This window comes from Myiozetetes cayanensis, unplaced genomic scaffold (assembly GCF_022539395.1).
Source record: "Myiozetetes cayanensis isolate MyiCay16 unplaced genomic scaffold, myiCay2020 scf1, whole genome shotgun sequence".
Classification (NCBI taxonomy): domain Eukaryota; kingdom Metazoa; phylum Chordata; class Aves; order Passeriformes; family Tyrannidae; genus Myiozetetes; species Myiozetetes cayanensis.
In genome coordinates, this window is record NW_026086604.1 from 17812998 (window position 1) to 17828301 (window position 15304).

The 15304-nt window shown below is 37.7% G+C and overlaps 1 protein-coding gene across 6 annotated transcripts in view; it reads right to left on the reverse strand.

Moving 5' to 3' along the window:
* ZFPM2 (zinc finger protein, FOG family member 2) overlaps positions 1 to 15304 on the reverse strand; it is a 306937-nt gene that overhangs the window by 148229 nt on the left and 143404 nt on the right. For all 6 annotated transcript variants that reach the window (XM_050305609.1, XM_050305579.1, XM_050305619.1 and 3 more), the window contains one exon: positions 10751 to 10869. In XM_050305609.1, coding sequence (XP_050161566.1) covers positions 10751 to 10869 — 119 coding nt within the window. The remainder of the gene's footprint in view (positions 1 to 10750; positions 10870 to 15304) is intronic.

Genomic DNA, 15304 nt, shown 5'->3' on the forward strand with positions numbered 1-15304 from the left:
TAGCTAGAAACTGGATTGGGAAGGGATAATATTCAGAAGAAAAAAACCTGCAGGCAGTTGGGAAGGGACATGCCAAAGAAATATAGCAGTTACTTCCTTATCTCTCAGCTAGCCCTTGTTACATTTCAATTAGATTTTGAAAACAGTACCCTATGCAGTGTGACCAACTGTCTAGCTTCCTGTAACATCCCATCTGCCATCTTCTACAAAAAACAGTGTCTCATTCTGGCCTTTTAAAGCCAATCTTGAAAGATTTTAGCTACCTGCAGGCATTTCTGGGCAGCTGAACAAGCGAAGTTGGCTGCAGACATTTCTCAGCATCAAGGTGCCAAAAGCCAAAGGGTCATCTGGTCCTTTTCCTTCCCCCACACCACAGTTCAGCTGTGCCTACACCACTCCTGTCATCTTGGTTCAGCCTGTTCTTAAACACACCAGCCACAGATTTCCTGCAACCTCCTGAATCACCTCCAGCTTTTCAGTCTCATTAACATTAGGAAGTTCTTTCTTGTATCTAACCTCATCTTCCCTCCTGACACCTCGCTGAGTCTGGAAGGTTCCCTTAATGCAACCCATCATGTTCTTCTGTGGCTGTGGTAGTTCGGACACACTATGAGGTCTAATGCAGAATTAAAAATTAGCAATAGTAGAACCAACCAGCTTCAACACAAGCAGAAAAGAAGGAACTAAGATATTTTGGATCTACTATTGTTTTCTGCTTTATTGCTCTCTTTCTTTTATGCTAATTTGCCCCAGTTTTCTTCTAAAAGTGAGGACAACAGCTTGCAGGAGGGGGAGAGAGGGAAGGATCCTTCCTCACCTCCCCAGCTTCAAGGCACACCTCCCTCAGCTCCCCTAAACTTGTCTTTAATGTCCTCACACATGGCAGGAGTTTCAGTTTAGTGTTTAAAAAAAAGTGGTCACTCATCCCCCAGATCAGAGATTCATGTGGAAAAGAAAGCTTCAAAGAAGAAAAAATATTTTGGGAGATGTGAGATGATTATAAATAAATACATAAATAATAATCATTAACATACATGAAGATTTTATTAAAAATAAAAGCTTAAAATAAAAATAAAATGCGTCTTCTGTGCATTTCAAATATCAAATCAAATGTCAAAGACAAGATACAAAAACTAATCTGACAGGGAGAATTTTAAATTGTTAGACATAGTCTCAGAGTGAGAATCATCTACATAAACTATGATGATATCTCATATGTTATGTATGTTATTCTAAATGTATCACTAGTGTTCAGAATGCTACCTTTCCCTTACAGTACAGAACAGGCAGCATTTTGTCTGTGCAAAACTCAATTATTCCCTAAGTATGTTAAAAGAGCTCAAAAAATTATAACTATGTTTAATGATTCACAAGTTATGAGGCATTTTGTAAATACATTTAAACATTTCTCCTACTTCTAGTCTGTGGAACACATGATAAAATTCATTAGTGAAAAGAAAGGGGATACAAGTTTTGTTAATTAATATTCAGTTATTTAAGCTGGGATATTAATATCACAGAATCAGAGAACCATTTAGGTTGGAAAAAACCTGTGAGATCATTGAGTCTAATCAGTGACTAAATCACCACCTTGTCAACTAGGTGCTAAGTGCCCTGTTCAGTCATTTCTTGAACACCTTCAGGGATGGTGACTCCACCAGCTCCCTTGGCAGTTAATTCCACTGTTTGACCTTCACCCTTTCTGAGAAGAAATTCCTCTTGATGTCCAGCCTGAATCTCCCCTGGTGCAGCTTGAGGCTATGTCCTCTTGTCCTGTCACTAGTTGCTGAGAGAAGAGACCAATTCCTACCTTGCTACAACCAATGAAACTGCCTGAAACAATCCCTCAGCCTTGGCCATATTGATCACCACCATTGGTCTACCCTGGCCTCCAATCGGGAGGCCTGGAGACACACCATCTATAACGCTGCTGCTGCTTTGGAGAGCACACGCAGGATCACTCTCGAGGAGAAAAGACAATGCAGAAAGAATCGCGTCTCGTCTGTATCACCTGGGGAGTCTTTCTGCTGTGCCTTCTGCAACCGGACTTGTCTATCTCGCATTGGCCTTTTTAGCCATCAGCGTGCTTGTAGCAAGCGTGGGTAGAGCCCTTCTCAAATCTTCGTTCACGAAGCCTGGCCATGATGTGATGATGACAACCAATGAAACAATATAAATATGAAACTATATAAAATCCGATGGGGCTATGCCTATAATACATCATGTATGGAATATTAGGACACAGTAAAAACCTCTACAAATAAATAATATCATCAGGTAGAGTACTAGCTGTGCAGCCCTTCCTCTGCTGCACCTGGTCTGGGGCTGGTAGAGAGGGTAAGGACAGCAAGTGACGGTGCCTCCCCTGCTCTTTGCTCTGGAGCCCCAGTGGCTGGAACTAATTGTCCTGTATGGAATGGCAAGGAGCCACTGTCTTAAGTGAAATCACTGGTCCATTCTTTTATTTGAAGTAATTTTTTTATTTAAATGAAGATAGACAATTATTTCAAATATTGCTATTGTTACTATGATATGGTATCTTGGTCTGCATTTTTATTAACACAAACAAATTCTGGCACCACCAACATGGGAATTTTCACACCAAAATTTTCTCTACAACACACTTTTATTCCAAACAACTGCCCACTATTGTCTCCTTGAATATTATGGAAAGCACCCTTGATGTTTTCATAATCCTATGCATTTGTATGTCCAGACAGCACATATCGGTATCCTACTGAGTGGAACACAAGTGCTACCACAGTTCCACAGGCAACAGCATCACAGTGCTTTTTTCCTCTACCAATGCAGTCTAAGGCTAACTATCCTTGGGCAAGCATAGCTTTATATGTAATAGCCCCAAAAATACCCAAGAGTATCCAGACATTTTATTTTCAAACATTCAAAGAGAGAGTACAGGTCTTTGGTTCTTTCATTTTAGTGTCTATTGTAACTACCAAAGTCTTGGCTTAACAATGTAAACATCTTAGCAGACACAAGCACCTTCATAGCTTTATATTCCACTAAATGAAATTTCCCATGCTTGTTCTATGAATGTGAAACTGCTGAAAAATAAATGTGCCAACATTTTAGAAACTAAATTTTATTTCAGAATAAAAAAATAGTGTTAACATTTAGTGAGAAGGAAGTTATTTCAAAAATTGCTGAGTATTTAAGTCTGACATTTTATATCTACTTTGTCTATAATACTTATGTTTCATAAATAAGAAGAGATATCATTACAAAAAGCATGAATTGAAAAAATTTCCTCAGAGGAAAACATTAAAGTTAAATTCCTCATCTTAAATATGGGTATAGAACTAGTGCCTTTTAGGTATTGCAGTGCAATGAGGTACATGAATGACCCTAAATAGAGATAAATTATTTCTCTTGTATGAAGTTTTAAAATAAGACTACATGGCATTCTAAAATCTGTGGTATAAATTTAGCAAAATCTACATTAGCAAAATAAGTATTTGAGTCTTAAAGCCTATGGTACAGAGAAGATGAGACTAGCTAGAAAATTATTAAGATAAGACATAGTCTAGAAGCACAAGAATACGTTGCTACTGAAGTTTATTGCAGTGATTCTCTGTAAACATGTGGGTCCTTTCCAATTAGGCATATTTCATGATTCTGTGATCCTAAAATGCAAGAACCTGGCACTTTCAGACAGCATCTCCCTCTACTGATGTCTGAGAGGCCCTGGACCAAATATTCCTGCCTTTTTTTCTGTTCTAGGTTCCTGACTTTGCTTTATCTCTCCTGTTGGGCCATCCCAAGCTCTCAGCTTGCCAAAATAGGACAGAGAGCTTATTGAGTGTTCTCCCAGGGAACTAAGTTAGTTTAATGGGAATGACTGGCAATGTCTACTACTAAATTACAATAGTATTAGGATAAATTCTGCTCAATGGAGCTGCTTATAGCAAGCACCAAGTAACTGAATTATTTTTAAAAACCTTTCAAAGTGACCAGTTTTAAACAAATGTTAAAGTTCTGCTGTTTTGATAAACAGGTGTCAAAAAGTACCATGGGTACATGGCCCCACTAAAAAGAGCTATAGTCAAGGAAAAGAGATTAAAAAGCAAGAACAATTTTATGTAAAAATCCTCTGTTGACATAATACTACATTCTGGAAATCACCATTCAGAAATGAAGGAAAAAAAGATGTAATTTCAATCCTGTCTTATTTGTATGTCCCTTAAATATTTAATAACCTAAAATTACAGCTGTGGTAATGGTTTGCAGTACTAATACCAGTGTACTATTAGCATTTAGACAAAGGCGTAGGATCTAGATGATCTTTCTTTTAATGTACCAGGTTGCTTCATCATCTATTTGTGATCTGGAAACAAAATCTTCAAGCTGGGAAAAAGTCCTTTCAGCATTTTCTGAAACAAGTGCTTATTCAGATACTTACCACACCTCCTGCTATCATATTAGTAACATATTTAAATTAACTCTTTTATGTAAATGTAAATAAAAAAGCAGAAATAACTTTTTTTTAAAAAAAGTGTATAAACTAAATTATGCTCAAAAGTTTAAAAAACAGTCTTTCTATTATTGTATTCACCTCAATACATGTCTATATAAATGGGAGAGCACTTGGTAAAAGGTGAGGCAATGTGAGGTGATGTGTTCTCAAAGACCATTGTGGATGGCCATGTGGATGTCCACATCATCTTGGCACATCACGATATTTTGAAATGTTTCAGTTTGTATGAAGTGGCCTCAAGTTGTGCCAGAGAAGGTTTACATTAGATATTAGGAAAACCTTCCTCTCTGAAAGGGTGGTCAGTAATTGGAACAGGCTACCTGGAGAAGTGCTGGAATTGCCGTCTCTGAAGAGTTCAAAAGACATTTGGAGGACATGTCATGGTTGTGTTGGGTTAACAGTTGAACTCTATGTTCTTAGAGGTCTTTTCCAACCTTAATGATTCTATGATTCTAAGCGACAAATCCCAACACATGCACAGTGGACCAGCACCTACCTGGCTGTTGGTGTGATATCATGGGCTGTCCTGAAGTGCTACAACAACAACATCTGCTTGTGTTTGAGACAGAAGAAAGTGATCTTAAACTAGTTCTAGATATGAAAAACCTGACAGTAATAGTAGTAAAAATGAGAAAGAAATGCTTTTGTCGTCACTGAACACAATTAAAGGTGTAAAATCAGTATAATAAAGTTTAGAATCAAGGTTCAGTACACAATACACTATTTTTGGTAATTAAATATAAAAATGGCTCTGCAATATTAAAAGCCATAATTTTCATTTGCAGCTAAATATCGAAAGATAAAATCTACCTTATCCCTTTCCATGTTTGAACAAGAGAAACAGAGGCTACAGACTGGCTACACCCTGACTGTGGACAGATTACTGGCTGTCTCCATGGCCATGCAGCACCTCCAACCAAAGTTACTAGGAAACCCTTGTGCTGCAAGTCTGAAGATTAAAGTCGCTGTCTAACCTACACAAGGTTTTTGACCCAAAGTGACCAGTCCCAGATGAGGTAGTGAGTAACTCTGCTGCATTCTGAACCTTGGATCCTCAGCCCCTCACACGCTACCCTGTCAAACACACCTGTGAGCATGTCTTCCAGACAAAGAGTCTCATTGGTGCTGAATCTCCCAGATCCCTTTAAAGGGTACCTGCTGTGTCCCACTGCTTCTTTGGCCCAGCTGTCCACACTCTCCTCCAATGGATTTCCTTCACAGCCATGTTGAATCCTCTTTTCCTTATCAGGTCGGTACAGGCCTGCCCTGTATGCTCCTCCCTGAGACAAGGAGATGAGAATGGGGGGCTGCATCCAGCTGCTCATTGTTTTGCTTCACAAAACCATGCCATGGGCACAGATTAGCACCAAAAACTAGATGGAAGCAGCCAGGGGAAAAGGCATCTCAGAATGCCTCCACACGGCTGCTGGAGCAATCACTGCTCGATGTCCATCGTGGGTTACCTGGTTCACCACTGCTTTCATTTCCAAGGGCCTCATTCCCCCTCAAACAGGGAAAAAATTTACAGCTGAAAAAGGTACGTGAATGGATTTTTCTTAACTAGGCTGCTAGTGCCTTGAATTTAGATATGCTTACACACAGCAGCTCCTCTTTCAGCAGTCTGTATGACCAGCCTAGAGAGGTCTTCTGCTCTTCTCACCTGCATGGTCATATTAGTCATGGCATTTGTGCAAACCCACCTTCCTGTTAAAGACGGGAATCACAAGCTAGGAATCTCATGCTTCAAAATATACTCCTGTATGTTTGTTGATACTCATGAACTACTGAATCTTCTGCAATGCAGCAACGCACAAAGTTGGAGCCTTCCTGGTGAAACTAGAGATAAAATTGTGTTGTCTTCCTTTCTACAGCTGAGTTCTCACCAGCTGTAGAGAGACAGAAGTATTCTACAAATTCTTCATGGGTCTGTTTATCAAAACCGCAAGATTATATTAAATCTCAGACAGAACCTGGAAACATGTAGACATGTACACTTTCTAGGCTTGAAAAGATATTTCTATGCATTTCATTTTCTTGGGACTATCAACTATTATGGAACAGTAAACGGAAAGTGAAAGTAGTGGAGGGAAATGGAAGGCAGTAACCTCTATACCCAGTTGTGCAGACACATACAAACTATGTGTGCAGCTGAGAGCAGAGGAATCTTGCCAGTTTGGCAAAATTACAGGAACACATCATTAAATGAGATCTATCACCCTAAGTTTAATAAAAGTATCTAAATAGTTCTTAAGGTCAGACTGAAATAAAATAAAATAAAAATTAAATGCCTAGAGAAGTTTCAAGATCTGAGACTCATTTGTTAAAACCAACATTCTTAAGATTTATGGTGTCTGCATGCAAATTGTTTCATCAACAGTAGCAGTAATGCATGGCATACACTACTACATAACGTAATTATGTGTAATTCTTGAGTACTGGCTAAACTCCTAGATGAGAAAAATTAAGAACTTTAATAGTCATTGAGCTATTTCAAGTCTACTATTAGAATCTGGGTATTCTTCAGTCCTGATATGAGCCTTGCACTACCATATCTCCTGACAGTGCTGGAACTGAAGTCAAATACTGCTATTCCTCTTACCATTGTGAACAGCATTTAAATAATTTTTGTTCGAGGTACCCAACCTCCCAGTACTCTGAGATGTATACTGCTAATGTACTTCAAGACAGAAACTTGAAAGATCTAAAAAGTAATTGACATCTGGCACAGTGACTCAATTAAATACCGTGCTGAATTAATTAACTTCCTCTGTCTCCTGAACCAACAGCAGAGAGATTGCATCCAGCAACACAGTACTGCTTGAAACAAGAAGCACTTCAACAGGATATTGCATGTACAGGCTGTATTCAGTGCAGAGTGCAAGGGTAGTAAGTAAGCTGTAACTGTTAGTTAGGTAATGAATCCTGCGGGGCAGCATCACATTGTTAACAACAGTTAAGTCAGGTAAGGTACTTGTAGTCAGCCACAAACATATTTCCCAATAAAGACCGCAGCTGAAAAATTACGGTATTTACTTGCCTGAGGGTCCCTGAATTTTTCTTTTCTTTTCTCTCTATACCAAAAATCCACATTAGAGCTCTTTTCCAAAAATTATTTGATGTTTATAGCAGTGCAATATTTGAAGTTCTCATTCAGAAGAGAACTAAACCTGCTGTCAGCTGCTCATGAAAGCTTGATTGAATTTTAGGAACGAGAGGGTTTACCCAAATGAGCTTTCCAAAACACATATAAATAATCTATGTAAAGAATTGCAACTCCCCTTATGAACAACCGAGAACATGTACGATAGGGAGATAAGTAATCAAATATAAAAAAATTCATAAATAAACCTTAATCATTTCAAGAAAAAAAAGATACAACCAAAAATATGTAGAAGCTGGTGCTCAGATTTTGTTGCTTTAACAGTAAATTGAAGTTGATCAAAAGGTTTACATTTCTTCACACAGCATTCTAAAGTAACAAATGTAATAATAATAATGGCCAGTCTTCGCGAGCGAAGATCCGGGGAAGGTCTTTCCACCTTCCAGCCTGCGCATTGGATTTTTTAGGTGAGACACAGTGTGCGCGGAACTGAGCCCACCCTTTAATCCTAAGGTTCATCTGCCGGGGCCAAGCGAGCTTGGACGGTGGCAGCGAGGTCCTTAGGACGTAGGTGGGTTGCCTTTAAGGGCTAACGAGCCCCACCTGCCCGGGAGTGGCCCTGACCGGGAATCGAACCCGGGTCTCCGCGGTGATAGCGCGGCGCCTTTACCCCCTAGACCACCAGGGGCTCCAGTAACAAATGTAGGATTACAGGAAACATCTGATATTTGAGAAAAAGAAACAATACTTAGAATCACAGAATAATTCAGGTTGGAAGGGACCTCTGGAGGTCATCCAGTCCAAACTCCCGCTCAAAGCAGGGCAAACTTCAAAGTCAGATCTAACTTCGAAGTTTAATCAGATTGCTCACAATGGTATCCTGTTCAGTTTTAACTTTTTCAAAGAATGGATTGGCTCAGAGGACAAAACAATATTTCTGAGGATGAAACTTCTGTTTACAGGAACCTTTAAAGATTTCCAAATGTATTTATGCTTGTAGGCAAAAGTAAAATCTTTCAAGTATTAGCAAAAATAGAGTTTATGGGTTTTAATTTGATAAGAAACAAATTATCTTTCCAGTTTAGAGAAAGTTTAGAGGAAAAAAGTCCTTAAGATTTTCATCCCACATCTCTCTGAACTACTTTGAGAAAGCTGTTCCATCCCATTACAATCACCAAATTAAGTCAGTTCTGTTCACTGCTTAATTACCAGTTTGTTAAAACTCAAATATCTTAGCGAAATGTTTTTGATATGGCAAAAGTGACAAATTTACAAAGTAATAACAGACCTTGATATACGCCTGTGTTACCAAAGGGGAAGCAAGCTCCTCCTAAAAGTGTTGTAGTTGCTTCATGTCTCCATCAAACAACAAAAGTGAAACAACATGTTCAACAGCTGACATGTTGCAAATTAATCCTAAGAATATCTGATAATGGTTAATTTTCTACTAAAGGGTCTATCAATGTCATCTCATATACTTAAACATTATCTTCATATCGTATATACCTGAGGAAGTGATACAAGTGGACAGGGAAATAGGGACCACACCAAACTAGCAATTCTCCTAAGGTATGGATTGTGCACTGACTTTAAACTACAACAGGACTAAGGTTTTGGTTACATGAAAATTGATGAAAGTAGTAATAGTGGAATTTAGAAAATTATTTGAACTATAGGTGTTTATCAGAAATAAAAATTAAATGGATGGAGAAAATGGACACAAGTACTCAAATCTTCCAGTTTCTCCTTTCTAACAATAAGGCATTCTGACTGTGCAGTACTTTTGAAAATCTATTCTTTATTCAGGTACCTGAATGGGAAATCTGATCTGGGTTGGGAATACTGAACTCTAGGAAATTTAGACAAAGTTTCCATGCCACTTTCTGTAACGTTTCTTAGCACCTTTTGATCAAGAAATTATGCTAAAGAGTGTAAAATATTAAGATTTTAAATGGCTACTATGTACTTAGATTAATGTTTCACTCAAATTTTAATATGCTTATTTACAGAAAGTAGTATGCATCCTATTCAGCAAGCCCTTAGAAAGAGAACTCTAATATTCAGGCAGGGGTTCTACAGAGAGGAGCTAAAGACTATCAGTTTTCCCCCCTTTCCTCCCATGTTCATATAACCCCTCTCTTACACTGTCCCAGATGATTCATGAGCAACTCAGTGCCCCTCACTCTCTTCAGGTCCTCCAAGGGCAGGACAATACCTAGTGTTGGTGAATGCTGGGAAGCTCAGCTTCTCCATTTACAGCACCGATTTATGTACCCCAAATACATGTAATCCCCTTCTGTGAAAACAGTTCCACAGGTCATTATGCTAAATACATTCAATGCAAAGTCTGTAAGAGCAAACAGTGATCAAGCTGCAGATAATGGTTCTTCAGAAGTATCCCACAGGGCAATGCAATGCATGTTCCAAGATTGTTTGAACCCTTCTCCTAGAGATATTAGTTACTTCCTTCCTGATATTCTCAGAAAATTAATCTGAACTATACACAAATAATTTTGAAGCTCAGACTTAAAACCAATACAAACAAAGAAGAAATGAAGACCTAGGAATGATATGATTTTCTGTGCACTGAACTGAGGCCAGGAAAGCATTACTTTTAAGTAATATGGTTCACATACTTTCTGCAATCAGAAGAAAAGACAAGACAAATATAGAATATGACAGGTGTCTTTTGATACTTTTCAAAAAATGTTAATTTGATGGAAGATTTTTCTATATTTAGTTACATTAACAGTATGGTAATTTTAATTAATTTTATCCTAAAATAAAGTAGTTATTTATTTTTATGTAATTTGTTAATATAAACTAGGTATTCAACAATTAATGCTATAAAAAAATTAAAAATCCACTAAAAAAATCAGATATTACTACTGAAACACAACAGCTTGGTTCAGCAAACAAGGAAGTGACATTTTCCTCCTGTAAAATAACAAGTTAAATACTATTAACCTGTGCTCCAAATAACTTCACATGGATGGTTGCCATAGGTGAACTAATTGGAAAAGAGCCAAATACCACTGTCCATTAAAGCTAACAATGCCTGTTTTCAAATGCTCCGCCTGAGTAGCAATTCAGGCTATTCCCTAAAGAACAACACACAGTATAACAAAGCGAAGTGTCTCAGAGCATCTACATACCAAGGTGTTATTATTCAGATCCATCTTGCCAGCAAAAGGCCCCCACGTTGTTCCAACCGGAAGCTGCTGCCGGCTCTGAATCTTTCGCTCCCCGTCTTTCTGGACCACCTCCAACTCTCCTGCAAACAAAGAAAACAAGCAGTGTTGAGAGTACTTTCACTCATGCCTTGACAACAACCACCTCTGCCTTTGTGTTGGTTTTAGACGCACAATGTTCTGAGGACCAATATAATGAGAATTAATTATGCTTGTCTGAAAAACAACTGATCTTGTCATCCTGCAAGAGAAAAACAAACCTTTTTCCCTTATAATTATATTCAAATTCAGTTTAGAAAATCACGTTCCTTTCTTGCATCTTTTCACACACATTAGAGTTTGAAAGCAATTTTTTTCAGAATAGCTGTTTCATAAAAGTTCTTAAGAAGTGCTGAGGAGGGGGGAGATGACAGCTGAAAGGAGAGAGTGCAGTAGCAGCCACACCTGGTGTATTAACCTTGCTGATGCATTTTGCTGCATGAGATCACATTTTGAAGCATACAGCTACTAAAAATTTGAGAGACACACCATATAGCGATATAAATCCACAATATCTCTGAGATACTATTAAAAACATTTACTGCAATTACAAATAGGAATTTCAACTGAGTGAGGTTTGATAGGAAGTAACATTTCAGAATTAGATCAAAAATACTTTTAATTGTTAGCTTAAAGTTACAACACAAAATATGTAAAAGCAATAGGGAGGTTGTATAATGATTTTTAGTGTGCACTACTTTTTTTTTTCTTTAAAAACAAATTTTATTTCTGAAAATAAGTACTTAAAATTTAACACTTAAAGTGAATTTGTTTCTTTAGTTCACCTTAACTTTTCTATATTTTCCAGTAAAGAGAAAGAATAATACACATGGTCATTCTCATGGAGGGAAAAATAAAATTCAGTCACCACCTTTCTCCCCCCTATTTTTTTCACTTCATTTCAAGATTGAAAAAACAATCTGGACAACCCTTCTTTGAAAGTAGTCTCTTCATTAAACCTATTTTTCTATGAACAAGTGTTTCAAGAAAAAATACAGCAACAGTTATGTTTATATACACAATTTCTAATTATTTTCTAAAACAATTATAATAAATTCTGGTTTCAGACTTTCAGAGGGATAGAATGGAACAAGGAGAGGCCTATTTGTGCTTTTCTTGTTAGATGTTTAACTGTACTTTTCCATGTTCTTGCACTTCCAAGCTTTGCCCTTCCTGAAGGTAGGCAAAAAATCTGTTGTTCTCATGAACAGCAGAGCTCACCGTGACTCTGGTGTAGCCATGATTTCTCAGGACATATTTTCCACAACTGCTAAAACCCCTTCCTCTCTTTCCATACCAAACAGATGAAACAGTGTTTCCTGTCTTTTGCATCTTCACATCTCAAAAACTCTACCTCAAATCAGGATGGTGCTTTTCCACAAACAGAGTAAAGTCCAACTGTGCAAGGAGTCAACTCGTCACAGATTTAAAACTGGTGGTTGTTGTGAAATGAACCTTGGGGCACAGGAAGTGAGTAACTCCTGGCTCACAGGCAGCCTCCACAGACTTCCCCAAGCAAACCATTCCCATAGATGCCTGGGTTTACATACAGTCAGGCTGCAAAGCTTTTCCTTGTCCCCAGGGGTTAATCTTGACCATTTTCCAAAGAGATGACTTGGCTTCAGCTTCCACTTTCAAGCACAGAAATCTAAATTTCACCTCTGAGTGTTGCAGATTACAAAACTACTCGACGTAAAATTGTGCATCAGATCCTTCCTGCAAACTGGAACAAATCTAGGAAATAGAGCTGTATTGGTTTACAAAAGCTTCTATGTATGTGGGTGAGTCCGCATCATGACAGTGCTATGACATTTTAAAAGGCAGTATGTGAGCAGGAAAGCTTATGGATTAATTATATCTAATTTACACGTGATATATATGCATCCAAACAGAAAAAAAAAATGCATTTTTCCTTCTCACAGTCACATTGTTAAAAACTGTATTAACTTAAAAAAAACCCCAACCTCTTTATATGTTAATTATGGAAGAGAGAAATTGCAAGGTAACGTGTTTATCACTTAGCCATACTGCAGCATTTTCTCTCTTCATAGAGATGAAACTGCAGCATTTGCTTGCTTTCACACACTAAAAAACAGCCATGTCTATGGACATGTCACATTTAACTGATACCAGAGGAATCATGAGAATCTTTGAAAACCCTTTTAAAAAATAATTCAGCCTCCCTTTCTGCCACTGACATTTTTCATTTGAAAAGGGTTCAGACACAGTCAAACAGTGACTCCTTATCTGTACCTGTGGATTTACAAGCAGGCCTGTCTTTTAATGGATTAAGAACGACAAACTTAGGGCAGATCATCCAGTGATATCCAAAAACCTACCGAAGTTTTAAGGTACACATCATTACACATTATATTTTAAATAAGATTAATAATATGAATCTTATACCTAATAAATAGTTCAGGTTTGAGGAAAAACAAGATCAAGCTTTTTTTTTCCCAAACATGTAATATTTCCTTTCAGTTGATAATTAAATAAGTTAATATGGATTCTTTCTCTCTTTCATTCTGTTTTTTTACAGTTCCAAGCAGTAGTTTGGGCAATACATTTCAATATATATGAATACTTTGAATGTACTACAGATGGGATAACATCATGCTGAATTGTACTGAAACTTGTGTTTTCCCATCCACTTAGAACATCATGACAGAGTAGTAGATTACAGACATGGTAACAACAGTTCCCCAAAAAGACATTTCTCTCTTGTCACCATGACCAGCAGCCATTTTAATGCTATGGATGAATGTCAGCCTTTCGAAGAATAATCTGCTCTCGTGTTTTGGCAAAACCAAACAATTTGGCTATGCTTGTACAAGGTTCAGCAATTACATTTGATCCTTGGCAAAGATTTTTTTTTTCCCCCACTGAAAATCTTCTTTCTTTAGAGGTAAAAAATAACACTGCCTGTAACTTTTCTGCATTCATTTACAACATTTTTCTCCTCTGAAATTTCCTACTTGGTGAATGGTATCAAAAATGTGGCACAGAGGGGGGCAGTCTCTTACTGATGTAATTGGGGCTGTCCCCTACTCACCACTGACTTCCCACAAAGATTAAGTAGTTTAAGTGCCATACCTGTGGTATCAAGCAATGTGTGACTTCAAGGGTGTTTGCTGGAAGAAAAGAGAATCTCACCCTGTGACTGTTAATTGAAAGGGTTTGAAAAATGTGTTAGCAAAACAAGATTTTCCCCTTCAGCCTCAGAGGTTCAGACGCAAGTCTGAAGTGCTCTCTGCAGCTACCATCCCTGCACAACTGCTCAGGATCTTAACAGATTACATCAGGAGAAGGAAGAGGATCTGAGGCTTCATTGCTGTATCACCACTTGCAGTAAGAAGTGTAAAGACTCAGCTGGTACTGACTCTTTACATATGCTTGTCCATGGAGATTCTAACTTGTGGGCAGAAAAAGGAAAGAAAGGATGAAAAACTGCTACAGCTTCCTTTAATATATGCTCCAGCCAAAAGGAAGCAGAAGATTCTGTGCCAAACACTGTTAGGTGTTTCTTGTAATCAGCAATTGCAACATACCACCTCAGTACCTAACATAATGTTCCTTCACGTAACAGCAAATTATAATAGAATTCATTCACACCCCTGGAAAAAAATATGTGATATACTCATCATTCCCATGGAAAACTAGAAAAGCGGTTTTATTTTACTGTTTTCATCCTAGACTTGTCAGCTCTCTGATTGAAAAGGACAGCAAGAAGTATAACAGAAGCAGCACTAAGAAATATTAGTAGAGAGGAAGTGATGCTCTGCTTTTAGTTTTTGCAAGTTAGGTAAAAAAATTACTTAAAAAGATATTCCATTTAGTGATATTTACTTGTGCTTTCCTGGTTATAGACAAAGCATTTTTTTTCAGCTTGTTCTTCAGGAACACACTTATTTCCAGCTTGCTGAGTAAGTTTATACAAAATATTTGAGACACATAGTATGGGCTAATCAATTTTGGTAAAAGATAATACTGTTAGTGCTGTGGGCTGTTTCTCTTATCTTGTTGATGTAGCATACTTTTAAAGTCTGTGATTACTCAAAGACTTATGATAGCTGCACTGTAAAAGAAGCCTCAAGTCATGACTCACTAGTACAGCTACAAAACATCCCATGGCTTTTAAGATATTAGGCCACCTTGGTGGATGGAAAACGAGAATGAAAGGACTCAATTTACGATTCTTTTCATACATATATATATTGTTTCAGGGATGCCACATAGGGCTTTCATAAAACAGAAGGTAGAGAAGTCAGTTTAGCTTAGTATTGTTTTACATCATAATCAGGACAATTTTTAAAAAAAACCCTCCACAAAACATATAGTACATACAGGAACCCAAAACCAGCTTTTGGACCTTAACATGATTTGACAGTAGTTTGAATACCAGAAGAATTCAACTATACATAATATTTCTGTAACAAAATAACACTGGCTTTCATCCATCAACCCACATTCTGGAGTAAG